Source organism: Taudactylus pleione, unplaced genomic scaffold (genome assembly GCF_031769625.1).
Source record: "Taudactylus pleione unplaced genomic scaffold, aTauple2 ptg000969l, whole genome shotgun sequence".
Lineage (NCBI taxonomy): Eukaryota > Metazoa > Chordata > Amphibia > Anura > Myobatrachidae > Taudactylus > Taudactylus pleione.
The window spans coordinates 1,660,833-1,684,408 of record NW_028285370.1 but is presented as its reverse complement, the minus strand read 5'-3'; the positions used below and the strand labels follow the sequence as shown (position 1 = coordinate 1,684,408).

Below are 23,576 nucleotides of genomic sequence, written 5' to 3'. Positions count from 1 at the left end.
CTCAAGTCCTGACCCATAGACAAATCCGAACACTACAGTGATAATAAGGAGGTTAATTCACTGCATGTTACTCACTCTGAGCAATACACCCCCTGAAGAAGTCCCCATGACTGAGAATGGCTTGGTTCCTCGCTTGTTGCCTGGCTTTCCTCTGCGGCAGTGTGAGGATCCACTGAAATACCAGTTGCAGATGACAGGTGGCAGCACCATCAACACTGACAACTGCACATACTTTTTCACTTCACCTGTGTACAGCCTTTATAAGGCCCTCACTCCTACCCAGTGCAGAAACTAGGGGATTGCGTAAGGAGTTCACAGGGCCCTGGGGGCGGCTGAGACGTTCCGCTACGGTACCTGCATTTGGCTTCCAGGGTGTTTGGAACGGGATGCAGTCAGGAAGCCGACGGTCGAAATGCCGACCGCCGGCTTTCTGACTGTCTAATCCCAGCAGGGGTCTAATGATAGGCGTCGAAATCCCGATGCCTATCATTATCTCTACGTAGCGAGCGCAACGCCCGGCATACCGACTGAAGGTAAGCCAGGCGGCGGGCGCGGACAGCGGGGGGGGGAGGGTTAGGGGCTCCCCCTGGGGACTTAGAGTTAGGCACCCCCCCCAGGAGGGTTAGGTTTAGGCTGCGGGGAAGGGGGGGTTAGGTTTAGGCACTTACAGGGGGGAGGTTAGGGTTAGGCACCCCTAAGGGAGGGTTAGGGGGGTAGGGTTAGTAATAGTAAAAATATTCACCTGTCGGGATCTTCTGTTGCCGGTAATACCGATCCCTTTGGAACGGCATCCTGCAGCAAGTAGAGTCGCCTGGGGTGTCCAAAAGTGGCAGCAGCCCCGCCTCCTTAGCATGACATCATATGTTCGAGAAGTTTGGTAATGCAGCCCCGGTCTCAGCCGCTCTCTCAATAGGGGTTGAGGGAATACGCACATGCTAATCTCAGCCTTCCTCTGTACTCTATGGTTGGATGAAGTGTATGAGCGCTGAGAATGCTAGGAGGCATCAACACCATATAGTGGACTGTGCAATTCATCAAACAGAGAAGGGCATCACCTTAGCTGCAACATAGACATGATATCCCTAATGATGTAACAGTTGATTCCTATAATGGCTAATTACACATGGGGTCTGGGCAGTCTCAGTGGCCACTCCAAAATAAAAACTACTAGATAAAGCCTCCTTAATGCCCCGAAAAGCCTGTAATTATCTCAGTATAAATAGATAGTTATGGATTATTGGTATCAGTGCAAACCTTCAAAGCCAAGTTCATGAAAGTGACAGTCCCAAAGGATTAGATGAATATAACGTAGAACATAGTGCTGTATAAACGTCACCTTTCCCGGCCCTCAGTCACAAAGAGAAGGCATGGTGTTATAACCTATTATATATACTTATTACAGGCCTGATTCTGTGTTGGGCACATCTGCGGGCATTATGCCACCTAGCTGCAGCGGCCTGCTCACTACTTTATACTAATACCAGTATCTGCCTGTCTATACCAACTATCCGTCCATCTGCATGTAGATGCCGGCTCGTCTGCTGTTTTTCTGTACACAGTCGCAGCCAACATCATTAGTTTTGGGACATACGCCCACCCCATGATGGATGCAAAAGATCCATTAAAATCAGGCATCTCATCCCAGGGTGCTTCATGAGATGAAGGAGCCCGTGTGCAGTGGGGCCCCCACATACCTGTGCCGGAGGTAACTTAAAATCTGAGTGCCCCTTCTATACTAACCCCGGCTGCGAAGCCATCTATTCAGCGATGATGCAATTGGGAAGATGGCACCTGCGCAGAATATAAAACAGTGCCAGTGTCTGCGCCCTCTGCTGTGGCTATGCTATCATTCCAGTTATGATTGCCGGAAAAATGGCAATGCAGCCAGAGAAAGTATAGGGGGGGGTGACTACAGAAGCTCAGAGCAGAAGATAGACACAGCTGAGGGAGTTCCTGGCTCTTGCTTCAACAGTGCTTGAAAGGAACAGGGATCCTTCTTTGTGCTATACTTACCACATGTTGGCGAATTTCTCCAGGGTGCAGACTGTGATGTGTGGGGCTTCAACAGACGGATCACTCCATCCGCACTTTTAATCTCCGTCCGTGTGCGTATGCATGGCACGGAGCATGCAAAGTCTGCAATTGCTGTATACTGTGCATGCGCAGTTTGCAGGGGTGTAGTAGGTATTACCGTCGGACGCATGTCCGGCGGCTCAATTCCCGACAGCGGCAGCCCGGCAAGGGTGAAAATCCCGACCGTCCCTAAGGTAAGTATCGCTAACCTAATACCCCAACCCTAACCTCCCCCCAAGTGCCTAACCCTAATCCCCCTCTCTAAGTACCTAAACCTAATCTCCACTTCCCCGCTGCCTAAACCTAAGTCCCCCGGGGGGGGGGTGCCTAACCCTAACCTCCCCCCGGGGGTGCCTAACCCTAACCCTCCTTTCCCCTAGCCTAACCCTAACCTCCTGGGGGGGTGCCTAACCCTAAGTCCCCCCCGGGAGCCCTAAACCTAACCCTCCCCCCCCCCCCCCCGCGGCTATCCGCGCCCGGCATCACTTCGATCGGGATGCCGGGCGTCAGTCTTCAAGCATCTGGTTAATGACAGGCGTCTAGATTTAGACGCCTGTCATTAGTGCCATGCCGGGATTAGAACGTCTGGAAGCCGGCGGTCGGGATTTAGACCATCGGCTTCCAAACTACATCCCGTTTGCAGATATCCTCGATGCCCCCTAGTGGTTGAAGTAGAGTAACCTTCATCAATAATGACTATTTAATGCCACAAATCAATGAGAGGGGATTATTTTCTCCCTTAGCTGAGCCCACTGTTCCTATCTAATTATGGTTTACACGACCGGACACTTCTTTCAGTAACAGATCACAGGGAGGTATAGAACCATCTTTGCATTGTGGCTGCTTGTGTCCATATGTTAATGGCTACCATCTCTGAACACACAGATCCCACCCCTATATTTTATAGCGCTAGGCAACCTTCTGCCTTTATTGCATCCTATAAACTGAAGGTTTCCTCTCCTTCTCCAACTGCTGTTCCCTTATATGCACCACCTCCATACCCGGTATTCACACAGCAGCTCTTAAAAATGGAAGTTATTTGTAGTGACATCATATCTCACCAACCTTTACCCTCTCATCAAACCTACGCAAACTATGAGATTGGGAAATTTATAGAGTCGCAGTGCTGATACAGAATTCAATGTCTGCCAGTTTGCTGGAGTGTATCTTGAGTGGTTTTAAACTGCACTTGCTCCGGAACTAAGTGTTCGCGGTTATGTTGATACATATTTTGATCGCATTTACGCTTAACCACCATTCATTATTTCCGCTGCTAATGTAATATGAGACTGTGTATAACAAAGCAAGGTGAGAGCAACTGCTTGTCTGAGCTCTAATAAGGGAGCAATCTGTGAATGAAAATACTTTTTACATTTATGTTACAATTTCAAGTGTAGTGCTGGGCACACACTAGACGAAATGTTGTCCGATCCGTATCGGGCACATTGTCTAGTGTGTACGCTCAGTGTCACTGACGATGCGTGCTCCCGCATATCGTAAGCTACATCGTCGGCAACATCGTTAGCGGGGGCTATGCTGCATTCGGATCTCGCGCCATCGCTCCCGGCATCGGCAAGTGTGTATGCACTTGCCAGCACCCCGCTGGGACGCATCCCTAACGAGGGCGTTACACACTAGACATTGTCTAGTGTGTGCCGGCCTTAAGAAAGACATGATTTATTGCCCTGGACTGGAACAATACTAGTAAAATAAAACATGTACTCCCAAGAGGTACATATGCACAATTGTAATTAATGTAACACATAAGTGAAACTGTATTACATAATATTGTTGTGGATTTTCCCATTTACGGCCATTTAGCAGCAAGGATAATAGGCACACACACTACTGAGACTTAAATATGAGTGTATTAGAGGGGCTATGCTCAGCAATCCTAGGGCCTTATTCAGTGATGCACGCAGTTCCCATCGGTGCTGTGATCCCGGACGCAGTGCACTTGCAAAAATATGCTAATGACTCAGTCGCCTTCTTGTGCACAGAGACGGCCACCTCCAGTGTCTTACATCCGCCTCTTATGTACAAATGCAAAAACATTGGAAACAACGGTCGCTCATAGATCGCACATCGAATCTCTGAGCAAGCCTATACTGTCTCAGAGAGTGAGGGGCCCATTTATTAATGATCGCATTTTGCAATGCAATCAGGGCATGCAGTATCGCCCATGATCGCATTTCAAAATGCGATCATAGCGGCTGAATGTACGATCCGGCACATGCAGGGTGAAGGGCTCCGAAAGGAGCCTGTTCCTGCGATGTGGCCGGAGGCTGCTGCGCATGCGCAGTCCCGCAGACTGCACATGAGCGGCACCCATTGCCGGCGGAAGGATCTGGGAGATCCCTCCGCCGGCTGAAATGCGGTAAGTCCCCATAGGCTACAGCGGCTAACGCTATCTTCAGATGGCGTTAGCTGCTGGTGCCAATATCGGGAATGCGAAGCATTCCCGATATTGGTAAATTTGGCAGCATCGCATCCCCCATAGAAACCTTTGGGGGAGGCAGCTGCCAGCGGCAATGGAGGGATCGCAGCAGGTATCGGAGATAGCTGCTGCGGTCCCTCCTTCATACATCCGGGGGATATTTAGTATTTGAGGTAAACCCCCGAAAACTGGTGTTTTCAGGGAATTTACATCAAATTCCCTTTGATAAATGGGCCCCTGAGTCCCTTAGGACACCGGGCCACTGCAGCTGTGTACTAATTAGGCTCACTAGAGCACACCCAGATAACGGTCCCTACACGTCTGCGTGTTTCCAAGCATCCCCCGTTACCTCCTCCAAACTCTGACTACCTCTCCCTCACTTTGGGAAAAAGTCTTCACTGCAACCGCCATCGTTAGTTCATCGATACATGTGCGCAATAGACAAGAATTACTTCTCTGCGTCCAACATCAACATTGCGTCTGAATCAGGCCCCAGATCCGATTCTTGCACAGAAGCCGATTTGTTCCTTTGGTGTGCTTTGGTGTGTGTGTGTGTAATTTGCTGAAATTTGTGAGATCCGTTGCGACTTGTGTGCAACTCAGATCGGACCCCTGGTTTTTATGCTTTGTCGCTATTAATAAATTATATATTTTTAATATATGTACATCTGCTGGCTTAAAGTTGATATCAGTAATTTCTCATTGTGCTTCTTAAACGTATTTGCTGTGGGGATGTACATGACACCTGTTTTGGGAGCAACATAGCATTAATTAGCTGATGTTTTCAATTGTACTATTTAGATATTGTGGGCATGATTTTTCTTTTTATCATAATACCTGCTATCAGGAGCTTGTGCTGAATGATGTCACCATTACAGTATTACTATATTATACAATAACTGTTATCACAGACAGGGCCAGACTGTACAGTATATGCAGTCTTTGACATTCTCTCTTGCGCCGCTAGATGGAGCGGGTTTGCAATTTGGTTCTGTCATCACTGTGGGACGAGGAGAGAGTGCTCCGTCATTAGTCCGCGCCTTCTGAGAACTGTGTTATTACAGTGTAGTACGGACTGATCCGAGGTAACGGCGCTCCGGTCACGGACATTAGGGAAGAGGTCGGTGCACCGGTCACGGAGCGTTCTGTATGTCTCCCATTCTCTTTTACCGTAATGTTCCTTACCCCTCCGCGTGTGTCTTGGTATCCATTATATTACCGTAATGTTCCCTGTATCTCCCACGCTGTCCTGTATGTCCCCCAACCCCCCTTTCTGCCCTGTGTGTGTTCCCGCCCCCGCAGCCCTCCGTGTTTTCCCTCCCCACTGCCCTATGTGTGTTCTCGCCCACTCTGCATGTTCCCTCCCCACTGCCCTGTGTATGTTCCCGCACCTGCTGTCCTGTGTGTGTTCCCGCACCTGCTGTCCTGTGTGTGTTCCCTCCCCACTGCCCTGTGTATGTTCCCTCCCCACTGCCCTGTGTGTGTTCCCTCCCCCGCTGCCCTCTGTGTGTTCCCTCCCCTGCTGCCCTCTGTGTGTTCCCTCCCCCGCTGCCCTGTGTGTGTGTTCCCTCCCCCGCTGCCCTTTGTGTTCCCGCCCCCTCTGCCCTCTGTGTTCCCTCCTCCGCTGTCCTGTGTGTGTCTACCCTGCTGCCCTCTGTGTGTGTTCCCGCCCCCGCTGTCCTGTGTGTGTTCCCGCCCCGCTGTCCTGTGTGTTCCCGCCCCCGCTGTCCTTTGTGTGTTCCCGCCCCCGCTGTCGTGTGTGTTCCCTCCCCAGCTGCCCTCTGTGTGTTCCCTCCCCCGCTGCCCTGTGTGTATGTTCCCTCCCCCGCTGCCCTTTGTGTTCCCTCCCCCGCTGCCCTTTGTGTTCCCTCCGCTGTCCTGTGTGTGTCTACCCTGCTGCCCTCTGTGTGTTCCCGCCCCCGCTGTCCAGTGTGTGTTCGTGCCCCCGCTGTCCAGTGTGTGTTCCCGCCCCCGCTGTCCAGTGTGTGTTCCCGCCCCCGCTGTCCAGTGTGTGTTCCCGCCCCCGCTGTCCAGTGTGTGTTCCCGCCCCCGCTGTCCAGTGTGCATACCCTCCTTCGCTGTCCACAGGACAGCGGGGGAGGGTACGCACACAGGGCAGCGGGGGAGGGAACACACAGGGCAGTGGGGGCGGGTACACACACAGGACAGCAGGGGTGGGAACACACACAGAAGGCAGCAGGCAACACCTGTGTGTGTTCCCGCCCCCGCTGCCCTGTGTGTGTTCCCGCCCCCGCTGCCCTGTGTGTGTTCCCGCCCCCACTGCCCTGTGTGTTCCCTCTCCCGCTGCCCTGTGTGTGTACCCTCCTCCGCTGTCCACAGGGCAGCGGGGGAGGGAGCACACACAGGGCAGCGGGGGAGGGAGCACACACAGGGCAGCGGGGGCGGGAACACAGGGCAGCGGGGGCAGGAACACACAGGACAGCGGGAACACACAGGTGTTGCCTGCTGCCTTCTGTGTGTGTTCCCGCCCCCGCTGTCCAGTGTGTGTTCCCGCCCCCGCTGTCCAGTGTGTGTTCCCGCCCCCGCTGTCCAGTGTGTGTTCCCGCCCCCGCTGTCCAGTGTGTGTTCCCGCCCCCGCTGCCCTGTGTGTTCCCTCTCCCGCTGCCCTGTGTGCATACCCTCCTTCGCTGTCCACAGGACAGCGGGGGAGGGAACACACACAGGGCAGCGGGGGAGGGAACACACACAGGGCAGTGGGGGCGGGAACACAGGGCAGCAGGGGCAGGAACACACACACACAGGACAGCGGGAACACAGGTGTTGCCTGCTGCCTTCTGTGTGTGTTCCCGCCCCCGCTGTCCAGTGTGTGTTCCCACCCCCGCTGTCCAGTGTGTGTTCCCGCTGTCCAGTGTGTGTTCCCGCTGTCCAGTGTGTGTTCCCGCCCCCGCTGTCCAGTGTGTGTTCTGTCCGCTGTCCAGTGTTTATTCCCGCCCTCGCTGTCCAGTGTGTGTTCCCTCCCATGATGCTCTCCGCCTCTCCCCCGTGTGACAGTCCTGCACCTCTTCCAACGTGACAGTCCAGCGTAGTGATCCCTGACATTGTGTCCTACACCCCTGTATTATCCTGCAGTACTGTCTGTGTATATACTCAGTGTATCTCTGTATTCACACTGTGTCCTGATTGTTTCTGTCCTCCATATCCAGGCTGAATCATGACCACCGGAGCAGATGTTCGGGATATTTTGGAGTTGGGGGGTGGGGAGCCAGAGAGCACTGGAATAATCAGCAAAAAGGACATTATAAATGCAGACAAGGTGAGTTATTAGTGTATCTATGTGAAAGAATAAAATATCTGTCCTTCTTAGATGCTAGGTAAAGTCTTGCATCAGGGATGTAAGGCAGGCTACAGGTAAAAGATAGGGTCAGTGTACCTTTATAGACCCAATGCAGAGTACTGAAGTGATTGCAGTTGAATAGCTATTCTTGTGAGTGCAGCTGTTGCTCAGGAATTGTATATTTATTGTATTAATAATGTATCTGAATTTGTTAAAGTAGGGGACTTGTAGTTCTACAAACTTGCTTAATGTTCACTTTAACCCATTACCCTGGTACCAACTGTAGCTTTCATCCAGGAAGATATCAGTATATATCTCTGTCCCATCAAACAATACCTAAGATGTTGAATAACAGTTGTGTGCATTGGTAAATGTTGCCAGGTGCCAGCATAAAATGTGTCTGTATATATCAGACATCCTATTGGTTTCATCTAGCTGCCACCAGGTCACACGGGGTGACCATAATGGAAGCAAGGTGAAATGACTCCCCGGGAGAGCAGGATGGTTATTGTTCATTCTTGGATGTAACCTGGTCAGTGCTGACTGAGGGCCTGATTCAGAGCCGCTCGTAAGCTGCCGCTCGTGCTCTCCGAGCGATGTTCACACATCTGCGCATGCGTATGGGTTGTAATGCGCATGCGCCAACCAGTCAGTGCGGTCGGAAATCGTGTGCTCGCAAAATAACGAATGACTGCTAATTTGAGAGACAGGATGAGGCGTTTGTGGGTGGTAACAGGGGAAGGTGCTTGAAAACGGGGAGTGGAGATCCAAACGCTGGCGTGCCAAATGGTCAAAACGGGCGTTTTAAGGGTGTGCATAATTAACAAAGCAGCGTCATTGACCACGTCAGTTGGTTGTCTTTTAGACTGAACTGTTCGCATGATTGCGGTAGGAAAATGCTACCACAAGAATAGCGAGCAGTTCATACGCCTTTCGATGTGCTCGATTAATCCAATAAATAGCGGAGCTGACGTATGATGCGAGCGGCCAAGGGGCGTCTTTACAAAATAGCGAACGCATGTTTCGGACGCTCGCTCAGACATAGAGGCGTCAACAGACCGCAAAGAGCGAGCGCTCAATTTAAATAGCCAGCCCCTTTTTCTGAACGAGCGTCCGCAAATAGCGTCCGGCTCTGAATCAGGCCCTGAGGCTTACACCTCCAGGAGAAATACAAAGGCCATCCGGGGAATTGTCAGAGTGGGATAATTAGTCACAAGTGGAGCAAAAAAAACTCTGTGGACTTTGCTACTTTGTGTACCTGCCAAAAGTAGTAGGACATTACTACATATGTAGAAACTACGGCTCAGAGACCATTATTGCCTGCAGAGTGGTACACCCAATGTATTGTTGCATTTATGCTATTGTTTTGTGTCGTGCTCATTTATATATATAAAAAAAGTGTAGGATGTCTTTCGTCCACTGCCTATGTGATTTATTAATCCAGTTTTGAGGTACCCAGAATGCCAACAGCAACACATATAGGGGTATATTTACTAAAGTGTAGGTTTTTAGAAATTTAGTTGTTGCCCATAGCAACCAATCAGATTCAACTTAACATTTGTCTAGCCCCTTCTAGAAGATAATAGCTAGAATCTGGTTGCTATGGGCAACATCTCCACTTCTAAAAACCCGCACCTTAGTAAATATATCCCATAGTCGGACTCTTTGGCAAACCAGTCGGGTAGCAACGGCAAAAGAGCTAAACATTGATTGTTATTCTCACATTTGGTGGTAGCTGTGGGTTCACTTACAGCAGTGGTGTCAAACTCTGGCCCTTTGGCTGCAGTGGAACTACACATCCCAGCATGCACTGACAGAGTTTTGCTATTAGGACATGCTAAAACGGTGGCAGAGGATGCTGGGATATGTAGTCCCAGAGCAACTGGAGGGCCCGTGTCTGACATCACTGACTTACAGTGTTCATTCTAGCACCCTGCACCTGTCACGACCTGTGCAGTTCCTCTTTCCTGCCTGGGGTGTTGCTGCCTGCTCTGGGGCTTCTAGCACACTCAGCTAATGCAACACACTGCTGAGATACAGACCAAAGTGTGCTAGAAGCAACGGAGCAGAGACCAACACCCCAAGCAGGAAAGAGGAACTGGACGGATTGTGAGAGGTGCATGGTGCTAGAATGAACACTAACCTTAGTCCTGGATTTTGTTGCAACTAGATCATAACATTGAGTTAACTGGTAAAATGTCACAGGAAATGAGGACAGAGGAGTTCAGAGATGGAAGAATCCTACAGAGCAGAGTCTCCCAACTCAAGTCTCAGGGACCTCTAAAAGGTCATGTTTTACAGATCTCCTCTGTATCACAAGTGAAATTATTAGCACCACCTGTTGATCTTTTGAAACGTGTCAGCCAGTAATGAACAACTACTAGATCTGGAAAACGTGCACTGTTAGAGGTTCATGAGGACTGGGGTTGGTAAATGCCATGCATTACATTCTGGGGATGCCTGTTCAGCTGTTTGAGCTTCACCACATGCAGCGCTTATGCAGATGTACACGGTACTCTTAGCCCAATTTGCAGTCACTTCAGAGAGCTTCAGATTGACGTTTCAGACATTGGCCAGGTGTGACAGGAAATCACCAGCCACTTGCAAATGGCATTGGCAACAGCTGGATAGAGGGAAGGAGGAGATTACTGCGGATGAAATTTAGGACCTCCCTGTGTTGGAGCAGTTGTTGCTGAAGTTGGCTCCTGAGGTCACAGAGTGGGTGAGTCAGTGCAGCCAGCATTTCCCAGAGGACGTGGCTAAATTGCCCAATGAGCATGTGGTATATAGGTCACTGGGGAGAGAGTCTATTGACCGTGAGAATGGACTGCACTTGACCTATTGTTTGAGGTCACATGATGCCGTCTACAGGTCCTTTAAGTATTGCCAGCCACATTGCTCACCAGGGTCCCTGTTGCTGCAGAGATGTTTAGAACAGCCAGACCCACAAAACTGCTTCTGATGTGACCGGCCAGGACACATGCAGAGGGATCCCTAAAGATGCAAAGATGGGATCACGGCCAGGGTGTCCACGGTGACCACCTGCCACATAGTCCCACCTGAGCAACAGGAGGAAAGGTGTGACCCTGATGTGCCAGAGGTGCCAGCATCAGATGTTTATTAGGTCATAAGCATAAGAAAGGGTAAGTACGTAAATTTGAGTCTGCATGTGCAGCAGTTGTGTGTGGGAAATGAAGAGAGCTTAAGGACTCTGGTACCTCACTTTTGGTGATCTCCAGGGCCCAGATGTTGAGTTTCAGAGTGCAAATTACTTGGGAGGGTGGACAGACAAGAGACAACCCAGTGGCGGGAGTGCCCCTGGAAATTGGCGGTAACCCTGGGAGGGTGGAGGTAGGAGTCTTGTAAGAAGTCCCTGAGGATGTTTTGTTGGGAAATGACTTGGACCATGGACTGGCTGGTAACTTTGTGATAGACTAGATGCGTTCCCACCTGCCCTGTCTGTACCAATTGCCTGTGGCATGATAACCATATACGCCAGATTTAAGGTGGGGGAGGTATGTGGTGACATCAGCCCACTAGACATCCTCCTTCTTGTGAGCATGAGTATTAATATGTGTACTATTGTTGCTATTATAACTGTTTATAAAGGTGCAGCAACGCAGTACTATTCATTTTGTAAGTTACCTGGTCAGTGCCAACGTGGGGTTACGTTATGGCTGGGGTTGGACTAGATGCAGGGTGGCGAGGGTCGGCCATAGATGGATAAAGAAGCCTCAACGGTCCTTGCTACTTTGTGCTCCGTCGGAAAGCTGGAAGGCATTGAGCGTGTTCCCAATCATGTAATAGAGGAGTGAAGAGCATGGCTTGAAGGGACTGTAATAAGACGCCCATGAGATGGGGGGGTGGAATTTGCAGTGTGGTAACCCTCCTGCTATTGTCACAGTTATGCTATTACTATTGTCACAGTTATGCTATTGCTTTGTACTTTGTGTGTCTTTATACATTGAAAGGATACATCTTTCACCCTTTATTTGCATAAATTATTTAACATTTATCGTGTTACTGGGAATGCCAAGGCCACGGGTAAGGTCTGACTTATGGATATAGACCAATCAGCTGGCAACGGCAAAATAACTAAAAATGACTCCAGTATTCTCACAAAGGGGAACGAACCCATACTTTGGGTCACCATGTTATCTGTATACCCAGCTAGCCTGGTGGTGCTTGTGCAGTGTGACCACACACTCTTTCTTCATTCCTGTGCATTAGTGGTGACCAGCACAGGTTACAGCACTGATTGTCATCATTATGTATCTTAAATCAAAATAATACCCCTAAAAAGCTATGCAAGGCCCTGGTCCACCTCTCTAGCTAATGAAAGTCCCATGAGCCTAAAATTCCACTCTGCTTTACTGTGCATGCTCGTGATGGAAAATAGTAATAATTATGTGTATATTGTGCTTTTCTCTTATAGGTCTCAAGGCATTTATGCGGACAGTCTGCTAATACTCTCCACCTACTCTCACCCTCTTCATCCTCACATGCACAGTGTCTCTTCGTCTTTCCAACTTTCACACACTGTATCTCCTGGTCGCTCTTCCTCACACACGTAGTCTCACTCTCATCATCCCCTCGCATGATGTCTCTCTTCTTCTTTCACCCTCTTGTGTGCTGTCTCTCCATCTTTTCTCCTCTCGTGTGTGGTCTTTTCCCGTCTTTCCTCCTCTAATGCGCTGCTGACCTCCCCCAATGTCTTTCCTTGTCTTCCATGCTATCACTAACTATCTGCCACTCTTTGGTCTTCTCACGCTTACTCTCTCTTCTTGCTCTCTCTCCTTCCTCTCCACCCTATGTCCTCTCTCTCCCCCTTTATAACTTTTTAATGTAATTATTTGTTCCTCTTACAACATAGCTGCTTCTTCTGTGTGTAAGAGAGAGAACCACTTTATTGTAGTACAATTTATTCCGGGAAATTAAAAGTTGTGGTTGTGGGTCATCTTCAATTGGTTGCAAGCTTTTTGCGGGGAAAATTATCACGGCCATCGCAATAATTTTTTTCATTACCATGTTCACTCCGCTTACCCGCCCTATACAATTGAAAAAAAAAAAAAAAAATGTTTGCGGCAAATTTTCCAGCAAAAACCGTGTGAAATAAATTAAAAACATTTTTTTGGGGGCAACAGCCTGTACCCTAAAAAATATTGGGTAATCTAACTACTGCCCCCCCAAAAAAAACAAAAACGTTTTTTTTTATCTTTAAAAATGTAACGTAATAAATAATAAAAATCTAACTTATTTCATTTAATTACAAACAGTAAAAAAGTAGTAAACTTTTTTTGTTTTAAAAAAGACAATCATTTTTCAGTAAATAAATATTGTAATTAAATTTGGGGTGCATAAACTAACAAAGTTTATTGTGGGATAATTAGAGGATATTTTTTTTCACACCAATAATGACATGTAACTATTGGACTAATTAGTCTTAAGGGTGAGGGGGGGGGGGGGGTGCCAGGGGCTTTGTTGTTGAAGTTTACAGTTTTGTTTTGTGCATTTCATTTGTAGTTTTTTTTAGGTAACTGGTTGGTTATGTCTTCAGATGTTCAGTACTATATTAGAATCACACAGACAGAAAAGCTGAAATTAAACATAGATATATTTTTTTTTTCCCCCTTAGCATACGGGTTGATTTATTAAGCAGTGGAGAAGTTGCTCATAGCAACTAATTAGCTTCTACCTATTATTTTTATAGGCTGTTACCTCAATGCTGGTTGGTTGCTATGGGCAACTTCTCCCCTTGTCCACTTCTCCACTCTTATCAATGTTTGGTACATCAACCCCATAGTTGTGTTTCCGTGTAAGAAATGTTTAATCGGCACAACTATGTTGGACCTGTCACCCCCTCTAACACTGTTACTTCTGCTTGCAGAAAAAGTCCAAGAAATCGTCTGAGACCCTCACGTTTAAGAGGCCAGAGGGAATGCACCGCGAGGTGTACGCGCTCCTCTACTCCGACAAAAAGTAGGTTGTGTGTCTTCAAAATCTGGGGCAATTCTTACTAAATTCCACGGGGAGTTTATATTAGCACATATTACTTGGGAGCTTATTATTATTGCATTTTACTTATAGGGCGCCACAAGTGGTCCGCAGCGCCGTACATACAGTAAAGGGTACACAGAACATTACAGTACAGCAACCAAAATATAAACAGAACACAAGTAACAATTAGCAACACAATTCTCCATACACAATACAGCTGGGAAGGTGAAGGCTGTCATAGAAGTGCTAGAGAAGAAGGCTGTGACAGTGGGGAGGAGGACCCTGCTCCTAGGAGCTTACAATCTAGGGACTATGTCTGTACTATGTGTACATACATGATACATTTTACATAGGTCTGTGGGCAGAGCTAGAACCAAACTATTAATTAAAACCTCAGAGGCTAATTAATCCCAAAGTTAGAAAAAAAGCAAAAGAAAAAAGTTTTTAAAACAACTGTTTTATTTTCTAGAAGTAGAAATAGCAAAGTATGTTGTAGCACTGGTAGGCAGATGACAGAGACTGAATACATTTACAAAGACATTTAATAGATGTAAACAGCTTGACAAAGCAGTCGGAGTGCGGAGAAACACGTTGAATTTAGGGATTTCTTCATCTCGACAGCCTGACAAACCTTCTCTTATTGTGCCCGTGTTGCAGTTACTTGTTTCCTACTTTATCAGTCGGAGTTCCGGATTACTCTCAGCCTGTGGACTTTTACATACACATGACCGCTGCTAACGGCGGCATCTGACCGTGACTTTGGCCAGAGTCTCCTGCTCCACACTGTCAGCGGGTGCACTCTGCTAAAGGCACACTCCATGCCAGGAGCCAAACACAGAGGCCATATCACAGACAGTGACTGTGCCACCCTGGTCCTATTGCGTCCAGCTAGCTCTAGGAGGTCCCCCTTCTACACCAACCAGCTACATATCTTTACCGGCCATATTTCCAACTACGATTCGCTACTACTATTCCCCTTAAGATTGGACCCTTTTATTTACAATATGCTATGTAAAGTCCTCTCCTTATCGGATGGACTTTTGGGGCTCAAGTATTCCTTATTTTTCTGCAGCTAGTGGAGGTTGTTCATGTTTATATAGCATTAATTGTATTTTTATAGTATTGTTCTTTTCCCCCTTCCGGGAGTTTTCTAGTTTACATCTATTAAATGGGTTTTTTTGGAAATATATTCAGTCTCTGTCATCTGTGTACCTGCGCTACACCATACTTGGGTATTGTTTTGTTTTTTTAAGAGGACTAGCATCCATCTTTTATTGGTGGCTTCAGGAATCTCAGAACAGAGGCCCTATATCGCAGGTGGACATATAATGAGAGCCGTGAGTGCGTTGTCTTAAGCAGCGCAACATGCGCCTTTATGCTAATACCGCAGCCAGTGGTGACCTGATTCAGAGTTGTACACAGCGTACACAGCAGCTGACCCTTTGGATGGAGCTATTGTGTGTAAATATGCTAATGCTGAGGGAGGAGTCTTGTGTAAATAGACTCCTCCTACAAGCTTCTGTGAACTGCGGCAGCGTTAGCGAAAACATCGGCCATCTGAGTAATCCTCCAGTTATGCAGGCTAGGCCGATATTTTCACTCTGCTGGGGCTAAGAAATCTGCATCGGAAAACACAGACCATGCCCTCGGCACGCTTAGAAATGGGGACGGTGTGTCCTCTTGTTTGTAAAACGCTCACAGTTGCTGCCCCTGTCACGCCCCTAAACGGGGCTGCTACTTGGGGGGTCTGCGTGTGATATTGCAGAATGAGGCCTGCACGTACTGATCCTGCGCATGCGCACATCTCGCACCATCTGTGTTGTATGCAAACTAGCATTCCCACTAGGCTGTTTTAGCCTTGCCCTATTGGCGGCGCCCCGCAAAAGCAACCTGCCCGTTACCTTCCCGGAACGCCAATTAAAATGGTCTCTCTCTGGGTCCAAATTAGTATTGCCTCCCCTGGCAAGTAACTGTTGGGACGCGTGCGCTGTTCGTCTCGGACACATGCACAGACTGAAAGCATTGTCCGCTTGCGACCAAAATAGACACTGCGTCCACCACTGAATTGGGCCTAGAGTCTTTTACACATTTGTGGTTTAAATCTGGTGGGCCACAATTTTTTGTGTGCTAGAAATGAAACCAACTTGCAACCCAAACCGATGGTTCACCCGATGTCTGTCGTGGCTGCTCCAAGAGGCCAGAACCCAGACAACTTGGTATACTGGATTGTTGTTTAAAGTTAGAGACCGTCACCCACAACTGAACTCAGCTCTGGATGGAAATTGCCTTTCAGAAACAACTACTGGGCGTTTGGAAGAGTTATCTGGGCTGTGTAGAAAGTACTCGGAATACTCAGGTGTGGGATGACGTTCAGATGTCCAAAGACTTTTGCACAGATTGAATTGTTGTTGTTTTTTGTGTGTCCAGAAAAGTTCTCTCCACAGATACAGCTTTAGTAACCTTTTTCTTTCTTTTTTGTTTAATGCATTTATAAGTATTATAATTGCAGACGTCTCTAGTGTTGCAAGTTATAAAGTAATTGAAACATTGCCCAACCTAATTAGGGTTGTTGACATTGTATGATTAGGGATACTTAGGGTATTTCCAGGCTTTCTGTGCTCCAGTAATAAAGCAGCTATGTAATTATCAGTGATGTTGAAACACTAAGTGGATGTGGGGCTACTTTAATGGAGAAATGCGTCATGTGTACGGGACAGGGAGGGATGGAAACTCAGGAGGGGGGGGCCCATATCGATAGGATCATCATTAATATAAAGGTGCACCCATTACATTACATCGGCAATGGGGTTATACAGTTTATCCCGGGAGCCTGTTCCCTGACACCTTCCTCTATTTCAAGATAAACACCAATTTATATAGAGTTTTTATGGTATGTTGAGTAACACTTAAAAGCATCATTAGTTTTGTTTGTTTTTGTATGTGGAAAAAAAAAAGCCCCACACACAATTCAGGCAAAAACAAACATCCAAGACACATAGAAAGTGAGAGACATCTGTGAACGCAGGGGGTAAAAAGGAAAATGCGCTATAACTCCTAATAACCAACTGGATCCTCTTAGTACAGTTTCCATAGATTATATTTATAAGAAGTCTGAAGTGTGTTTACACTAATAAATAAAGAAGTGGATGCAGTTAAATGGATGTAATCTGCTTTCTGCATCATGGTTTGTACCGTTTCATGTTTACACTTTGACAGTCTCCTTGTTGTGCGAGAGGTTAGATTAGATGAGTGAAGTCTTCAGTTACCCACTCTCCAGGGTGGAAAAGTGGGATTACATTAAGTGTGGGGACTGTAATTTAATAATACGGGTGGATGCAGGTCCATGTGAGGCAGTCGGAGGGCATGATAAAAAGTAAAAAACAAACAAATGTCTAATGAAGACAAGTATATGAGTCGTCCATAGAGGGCCTATATGAAAATCTAGAATTTAAAGAACATTGTGTTGCCATTCCCACAACTGAATCTCGCTGTAATGGTAACTATGCACTTGCAGAGTATAATCTAATAGTCAGCACAGGGCTTGTGCCTCTATTAGTGAGGGCAGGGGCAGCAAATGGCATCACCAGCACAGAGCTTGGGCTTGGGCAGCACGGTTGGTGTAATGGTTAGTATTACTGCTACACATTACTGAGGTCTTGTGTTCAATTCCCACTATGGCCCTAACTGTGTGGAGTTTGTATATTCTCTCTGTGCTTGCGTGGGTTTCCTTTCACACTCCAAAAATATACTGGTAGGTTATTTGGCTCCTGCCAAAAATTAACCCTAGCGTGGTAGGGAATCTAAATTGTAAGCTCCAGTGGGGCAGGGGCTGATGTGGATGGCCAAATATTCTGCGAAATATGTATGCTCTACATCAATAACTGGTAATAAATAAATTAATTAATTTCAACACACTGGGCCTGATTCAGCAAGGTACGCAAGTGCAAAAACGCACAATCCCGGTCGATTGTTGCGTTCTGCGTATGCAGTGCGTGAACCAGCCGCTGCGATCGCAGTGACTACGCAGACCCATCGCAGAGTAACAGGAAGTACCATTTGGGGGTCTTGAAGGGTTAGGGGGGGGGGACGGTCAGAGAAACGCAGGCGTGCCAGTGCGTATCTACGCCGTTACAGGCGTGCATAAATTACCCACTGCGATGCCATACGCCAGGAATGGGGAACCTCAGGCCGGGGGGCCTTGCCAGGCCATCGGAATCATTTGGTCTGGCCCTCAGAACTTTTTTCTGCTAGCGTCATCTGGCTAGCCTGGTGCCTAGAATGGCACCCTGCAGCCAGAATCTATGCAGCAGTGCCGCATGGAGCGTCCTTAGGGCACTTCAGATAGTCACACCGCTGCCCTTACAGCTCCCCAGAGCATCCTCAGGATGCTCCGGGCCTTGCTGTAATTACCGTTGATTGTGGCCCCGCCCTTATGTGACATCACATGGAGGGGGCGTGGCCTAGACTGGGCTGCGAATAATGAGAAATATACATCAAAAAGGCCATCTGCAGAAAAGAGGTTCCCCATCCCTGATATACGCAGCCTGAGCTCTCACTGCGTACAGGAAGTTCAGCAATTTCTGGGTAAGGTCTGACCTGCCTTAATTGTGCGTGAGGCTCCGATGGTACCAATGTTTTCGCAGACTTGCAAGGTATTATGGATGTGAGTAAAGGAAGAGGGCATTTCTATGTTGTGCGGCGGCATTGTGATCGCAGTCATTTGCATCATTTCGCAGCAGAACTGCGTACGCTCTTGCTGCCGCGATCACATCAGCGATCCTTGCTGAATCAGGCCCACTGTCCATTATACCTAAATTGTAAAGCAAAAATAATCACTTGCTGCAAATATAAGGTTTAATAGAGCAAGATACACAGCATTCCCTCGTTTTGAAAAATACAAAAATCACCTTTCTTCCATGCAACATCGTCCAGGCCCTGACTGCTTTTCCCCCAGTGAAGCTGTTATTTCTGTTTTTAACCAGTGTAAGCCAAGGGGAAGTTAAACAAATAAAAATAAAAATAAATCCCTTTCTCAGGAATCTAATTGGAAGAGTGCCAGATTAGGGGGGGTGGGATCTCCATGCTTCTGATAGGCTGGCTGCAGGTACATGGATTTATACAGGGGTCTCTGGGTCTATTCTTAGCTTGACGACGCTGTGATTGTGGGGTGTAGGGGTTTACAGGAGTTATTTTCTATCTAAAACTTTTTTGTGACAAGGTGGTCAGTGTGTGTGCGGGGTGGGGGGGTGTTGGTATATTTTAAACTTATTTGTGGAACAAAGTTTGTGCGTTTATTTTTACTCAAGTATCCCACTTCCATGTTACCCAAACCCTTACCTCACATAGGGGGCCGGAGGAGCCCCCCTGCACATTTCAGTGTGAGGCTAGTAGCCGTGTGCAGAAGGTACACCATTGATTTTGGTGTTTGTGCCCCCTCCCCATTTATAGTGAAAGACAGGTCCCAGGATGTAGCTTCTATACCAGGCAACTCATAAATAAACTCCTTGTTCTAGTCACAATAAGACCTGGCTGGTTATACAAATTGCAGGGAGAGCTAGGACTTTTAAAGAGTGGCCTATCTGTTTTATTAGCCTTGGTGAAAGGGTCCATGGGTGAGTTCCTTGCAAAACGTGACAATTAACCCTCCACAAGTGGACTTGCACTCTGCCCTAACTCATGTCTTGTCTGATACTTATTATGACACAAAACCTTTCCCCAAGTACAGTAGACAGTGTAGAAGTAAATGAATAATAAATGGTTAGTGTTCCCAGACTACACTGGCTGGTCACACGAAGATGCCTTATGTGCCTCCTTAGGGTACCCGATACCTTCTTTAGTTCAGAATCTCTAAGGCAGACAACTAGGGCGATAAACCAGTACCTCTATTTTATATAAAAATAAATATATTTGTATTTACAGAGCATACAGGTATACCGCACAGTTAGCCATAGTCGGGGTGCAATGCACAAGGAGCGTACTGCTCAACCCAACCTAAAGGTGCTATAGTCACCTGTCCTCTGGAGTCTCCTGGTCTCCGAGCAGTCGCCAAGCTCAATGTCCTCCTGCTCTTGGAAGGTCCACAAATGACAAAGTCATCGGAGGCTTCCATATCTACACTGGCCCAATCTTGAACCAGTCCAACACGTCTGTTGACTTCCAACCAGCCTGCGGAAAAGCGTAGGTAGAATGAGGACCAAGTGGCTGGCTCCTTCTTTTAAATTGTTGGTATTCTTATGGTGGCTTCAGCGGGGCTGGACCTAGATTACACTTAGGCTACTGAACCTCCCTCATGTTCTCGGATTGTCAGCAGGCACCCCGTGGTAGTTGGTAGTTGGGCTAAAACTGGGGTAGAATTGGGGGCACCCAATTGCTTTACCATAAGGCTGGCGTAGCCTTTTATTATAATTATATGTCCAGCGCAATGCTCTTGTCCCATGCCTCCCACTGTTGACTTGTCGTCATTCAGAAGGTCGACAGATTCTGAATGTCGACAGTCAGAATGTTGATATGGTCATTTGGTTGACAATATGCAGACATGCATTCAGGTCGACGTGGTTAAAACTGAGACACATTTAGAATGTCGACATTTAACATTTAGATACCAAAATATCGACATGTTTTGTTTTTTTTATTGATGTTTATAGTTGAGCTAAAATATATAAAAAAAAATTTGTGTCAAAATTTTAGCCATGTTGACCTAAATACATGTCTTCATATTGTTTGTCGACCTAATGACCATGTCGACCTTCTAACTGTCTGAATGTTGACAAGTCATACCACTCCCCCGTTATACCCCTGCTAGATCTTCAACTAGCATCAGTGCTAGATGACCTGAACTGATTTTCATTATAATACTGATACCAGAAAGGTGAGGTTACCATCTATAATAAGTATACAAGGCTAGTCTGTGCAGGGCTTGTGTTCCCCTCAGATTACCAGCCCTGTATTGAAAAGCACTAAGACTATTCCTTCCATCCCCATTCTAGTGCATAAAAGCATGTAGACATGGTCAAGAGGTTCAACAACTGAACCTTTTGACCATGCGTTGATGCTTTTATGCAGTAAGTTGCTGCCACTTGATAGGTTTTTTTAATGCAAATATCTAAATAGCCAAATAGCCACTGTGTGATTTTAGCTGTATTCCCCCATCTTTATTTTTATAATGTATTCTCCTGTGGAACATGTTCAAAGAGGACAACGTTGAATAATCAGCCAGAACTGCCAGGTGGTTCTTGCTTTTGGTATACAGGACATGCCCTTTTTGGTACGGATACATATTTTTCAACATTTGAATGCATTTTAAAAATATATAATATTTTTTTCTGTCTTGATCAGTTGTAACCCAATAGTTTACAGAGAGGGAAAAATACAATAAGCAGAAAATTCCCTATGGTCGGATGACCTTTCTCCCCCTGGTGCTCCAGATTTGTGTAATATGTTACTCTTCCTTGAACCTACCTGTTTGAGCTTACTTCACCACTCCTAGGATATAGGGATTCATGTTACTGTCAGTAACTGCTTGTTACTGACTACTTCCACTTCATCATGGCTGTCTACTAGCTGCAACACCAGGCACCTAACACTGACACCTGGAACCGCTTTTCCCAGGCTCCTACCACTGGCACCTGGATCAGCTTACTTCTGGCTATGTGTGGACACACTGCTGCAACACCTCCTGGTTGGTGTCGCTAAGTCCCCACTGGTCACTCGCTATAGACCAGTGCTGCGCTTACTAGCAGGCAGAGGGCTTCAGTTTGGAGATGCTGTGCTCATCTGCAGGACTGCCGGAGAATGATTAAACATTCAGGGCATAACCCACAACTACAGAATAAAGGGTGATGCAAGCAGATGTTGTTTATTAGCTCCAAATGTCCTGAAAAGGACCATATTTTCAATTGAAGGTATTGGGAAGACACACCGCATACAAGATGGTATAGAAGTACAGATGATGCACACCTCCACCTTGTTCAGAGGATGCATATTTTTTAGAACAGAGCCCCTTTATATACAATTCTGCCACACGTGTTGCCAGGGGGTAAAATCAGCCCCTCTGCCACTTCAAGCCGATTAAGACTAGTTCACAAATCTTGTATTTAAAATTAGCATCCGGAACTATGCGTTCTAAAGTTACGTCACAGGAACATGCCAATTAGGTATCCAAATATGAACTCAACAGGAATGATGCCCCCACCTGTGGTTCCCATCACACTAAACCAAATTATCTATTTAGATTAAACTGTAATATAATTACCAAAATATGCTTCCACTGTTCTACAGGAAATCCCCCAATTAACTGCTGTTTACAGACTAAATGCTGGACGCTGGAACACATTGCAAAGAAATGGCTTTTGATTTAATATTAGTTCTATTTGATCCCAGGATACAGTATTAACAGATGATGTCCTATCTCAGAACGTCCACAAATCAGTATACATTGAAAAGCCTTATAAAGCAGATACATTAAAATACTTTTACAAGTGCGCACAGCGCCACAACTGAATTCTATTGCTGCTGCAGTGCTGGACATTATTCCATTGCGGCAGCGCCACCTAGTAAATATACCATGTAAATAAAGTTGCACATAGAAAGGTACACTTTGTATGACATTGGCTATATATTGCAGATCACATTAGGAGCATTTACCTTTTATCGCCACAGTACAAAAGTTTATGCAGTGACGGCCATCTTGGCTGGCTAGCATCCCACAGACCTGTAACAACTGCTGCAAAATAATCCCCTTCACCAGCAGCGGCTGAGCTGTGTAAGTCCCAGTTACTCCTGGCTATGGTGTTTTCATGACCATTTTAAATAAAGGAGGAAATAGTTTCTTTTTTTATTTTATGAATAGTGAACTTGGTAACTAACCTTTCCTCCCCACAGGTCAAGGGGTGCGGAAGAGCCCCATGGCAGACTATGGGAGCAGGAAGGTGTGCTAGATTTTAGAGGGAGTTATTTGTAGGCTGCTGGAACAGACCAGATAAAGACACAGTTACATTCCTGGGTTTTATCACTAATGACACATAACTGCACAGTGCACCGCCTAAAGATTTCCCCGCCGCCCTGCACATCGAGGCAGGGGCTTCTCCCCAGTGCTGACAAAAGACCTTTACCTTGATGTGTGTTGGACCAGCCCAGACCCAGCAATCCAAAACCAAGGTGTTTGGTGGTGCGCTTTGGCTGTGGACTTTTTAATGTGTCTCATAATAAAAAGTTTATCATCTCATTCAATCTTGTACCATAATCCTGCGGCCCCCCCCCCAATGTGCTCATTGCCGAGCTCCGGAAACTTAGTTGTAAATTTACATAGACTGAGCTGAATGAAAGAATAAGGAAACAAATGAAATGTGTGAAATGTTTAAGGAGACCTCTTGTTTTATTATGTTCTGCCCCTTTTCATGGAAGTCAGGGAAAGGCAGGGAGTGTTTGGCCTGGTAGCTAGGGCAAATTATTGCCCGTGGTACGTTTATATTAAAAGGCCATTGCAGCAGCTGGTGAGGGGCCACAGTTGTCCCAATATATCCTGCAATGAAATCTTGTCTGCATATCTGCTGCTTGGCCCAAGTGTGAGCGGCCATATAGGGCTGAGTGACTGGTCCTGTCATTGGGGCCTCTTTTTGCAATTGAAAGATGCCCAAAACTTTTTCATTATTTAACACAATAGCAATTAGCAATTGCAGACACTGTCAACGCCAAGGACAACAGTACGGGAAGGGAATGGGTGTTTGGCGACTAGAGCAGGAAACATCATTCAGCAACAATACACAATAGGGCATA

General features: G+C 46.9%; 1 protein-coding gene across 3 annotated transcripts in view; it reads left to right on the top strand.

Moving 5' to 3' along the window:
* Nucleotides 1-5,478: 5,478 nt before the first annotated feature.
* The window catches only part of DMAP1 (DNA methyltransferase 1 associated protein 1), a 67,577-nt gene continuing 49,479 nt past the window's right edge, over nt 5,479-23,576 (top strand). The window contains exons 1-3 of one of the 3 annotated variants that reach the window (XM_088460656.1): nt 5,479-5,595; nt 7,675-7,784; nt 13,693-13,784. In XM_088460656.1, coding sequence (XP_088316782.1) covers nt 7,683-7,784; nt 13,693-13,784 — 194 coding nt within the window. In that variant the 5' untranslated portion in view covers nt 5,479-5,595; nt 7,675-7,682. Of the gene's footprint in view, nt 5,658-7,674; nt 7,785-13,692; nt 13,785-23,576 lie in introns of all 3 variants that reach the window. The other 2 variants (XM_088460654.1, XM_088460655.1) reach the window with 2 other exon arrangements.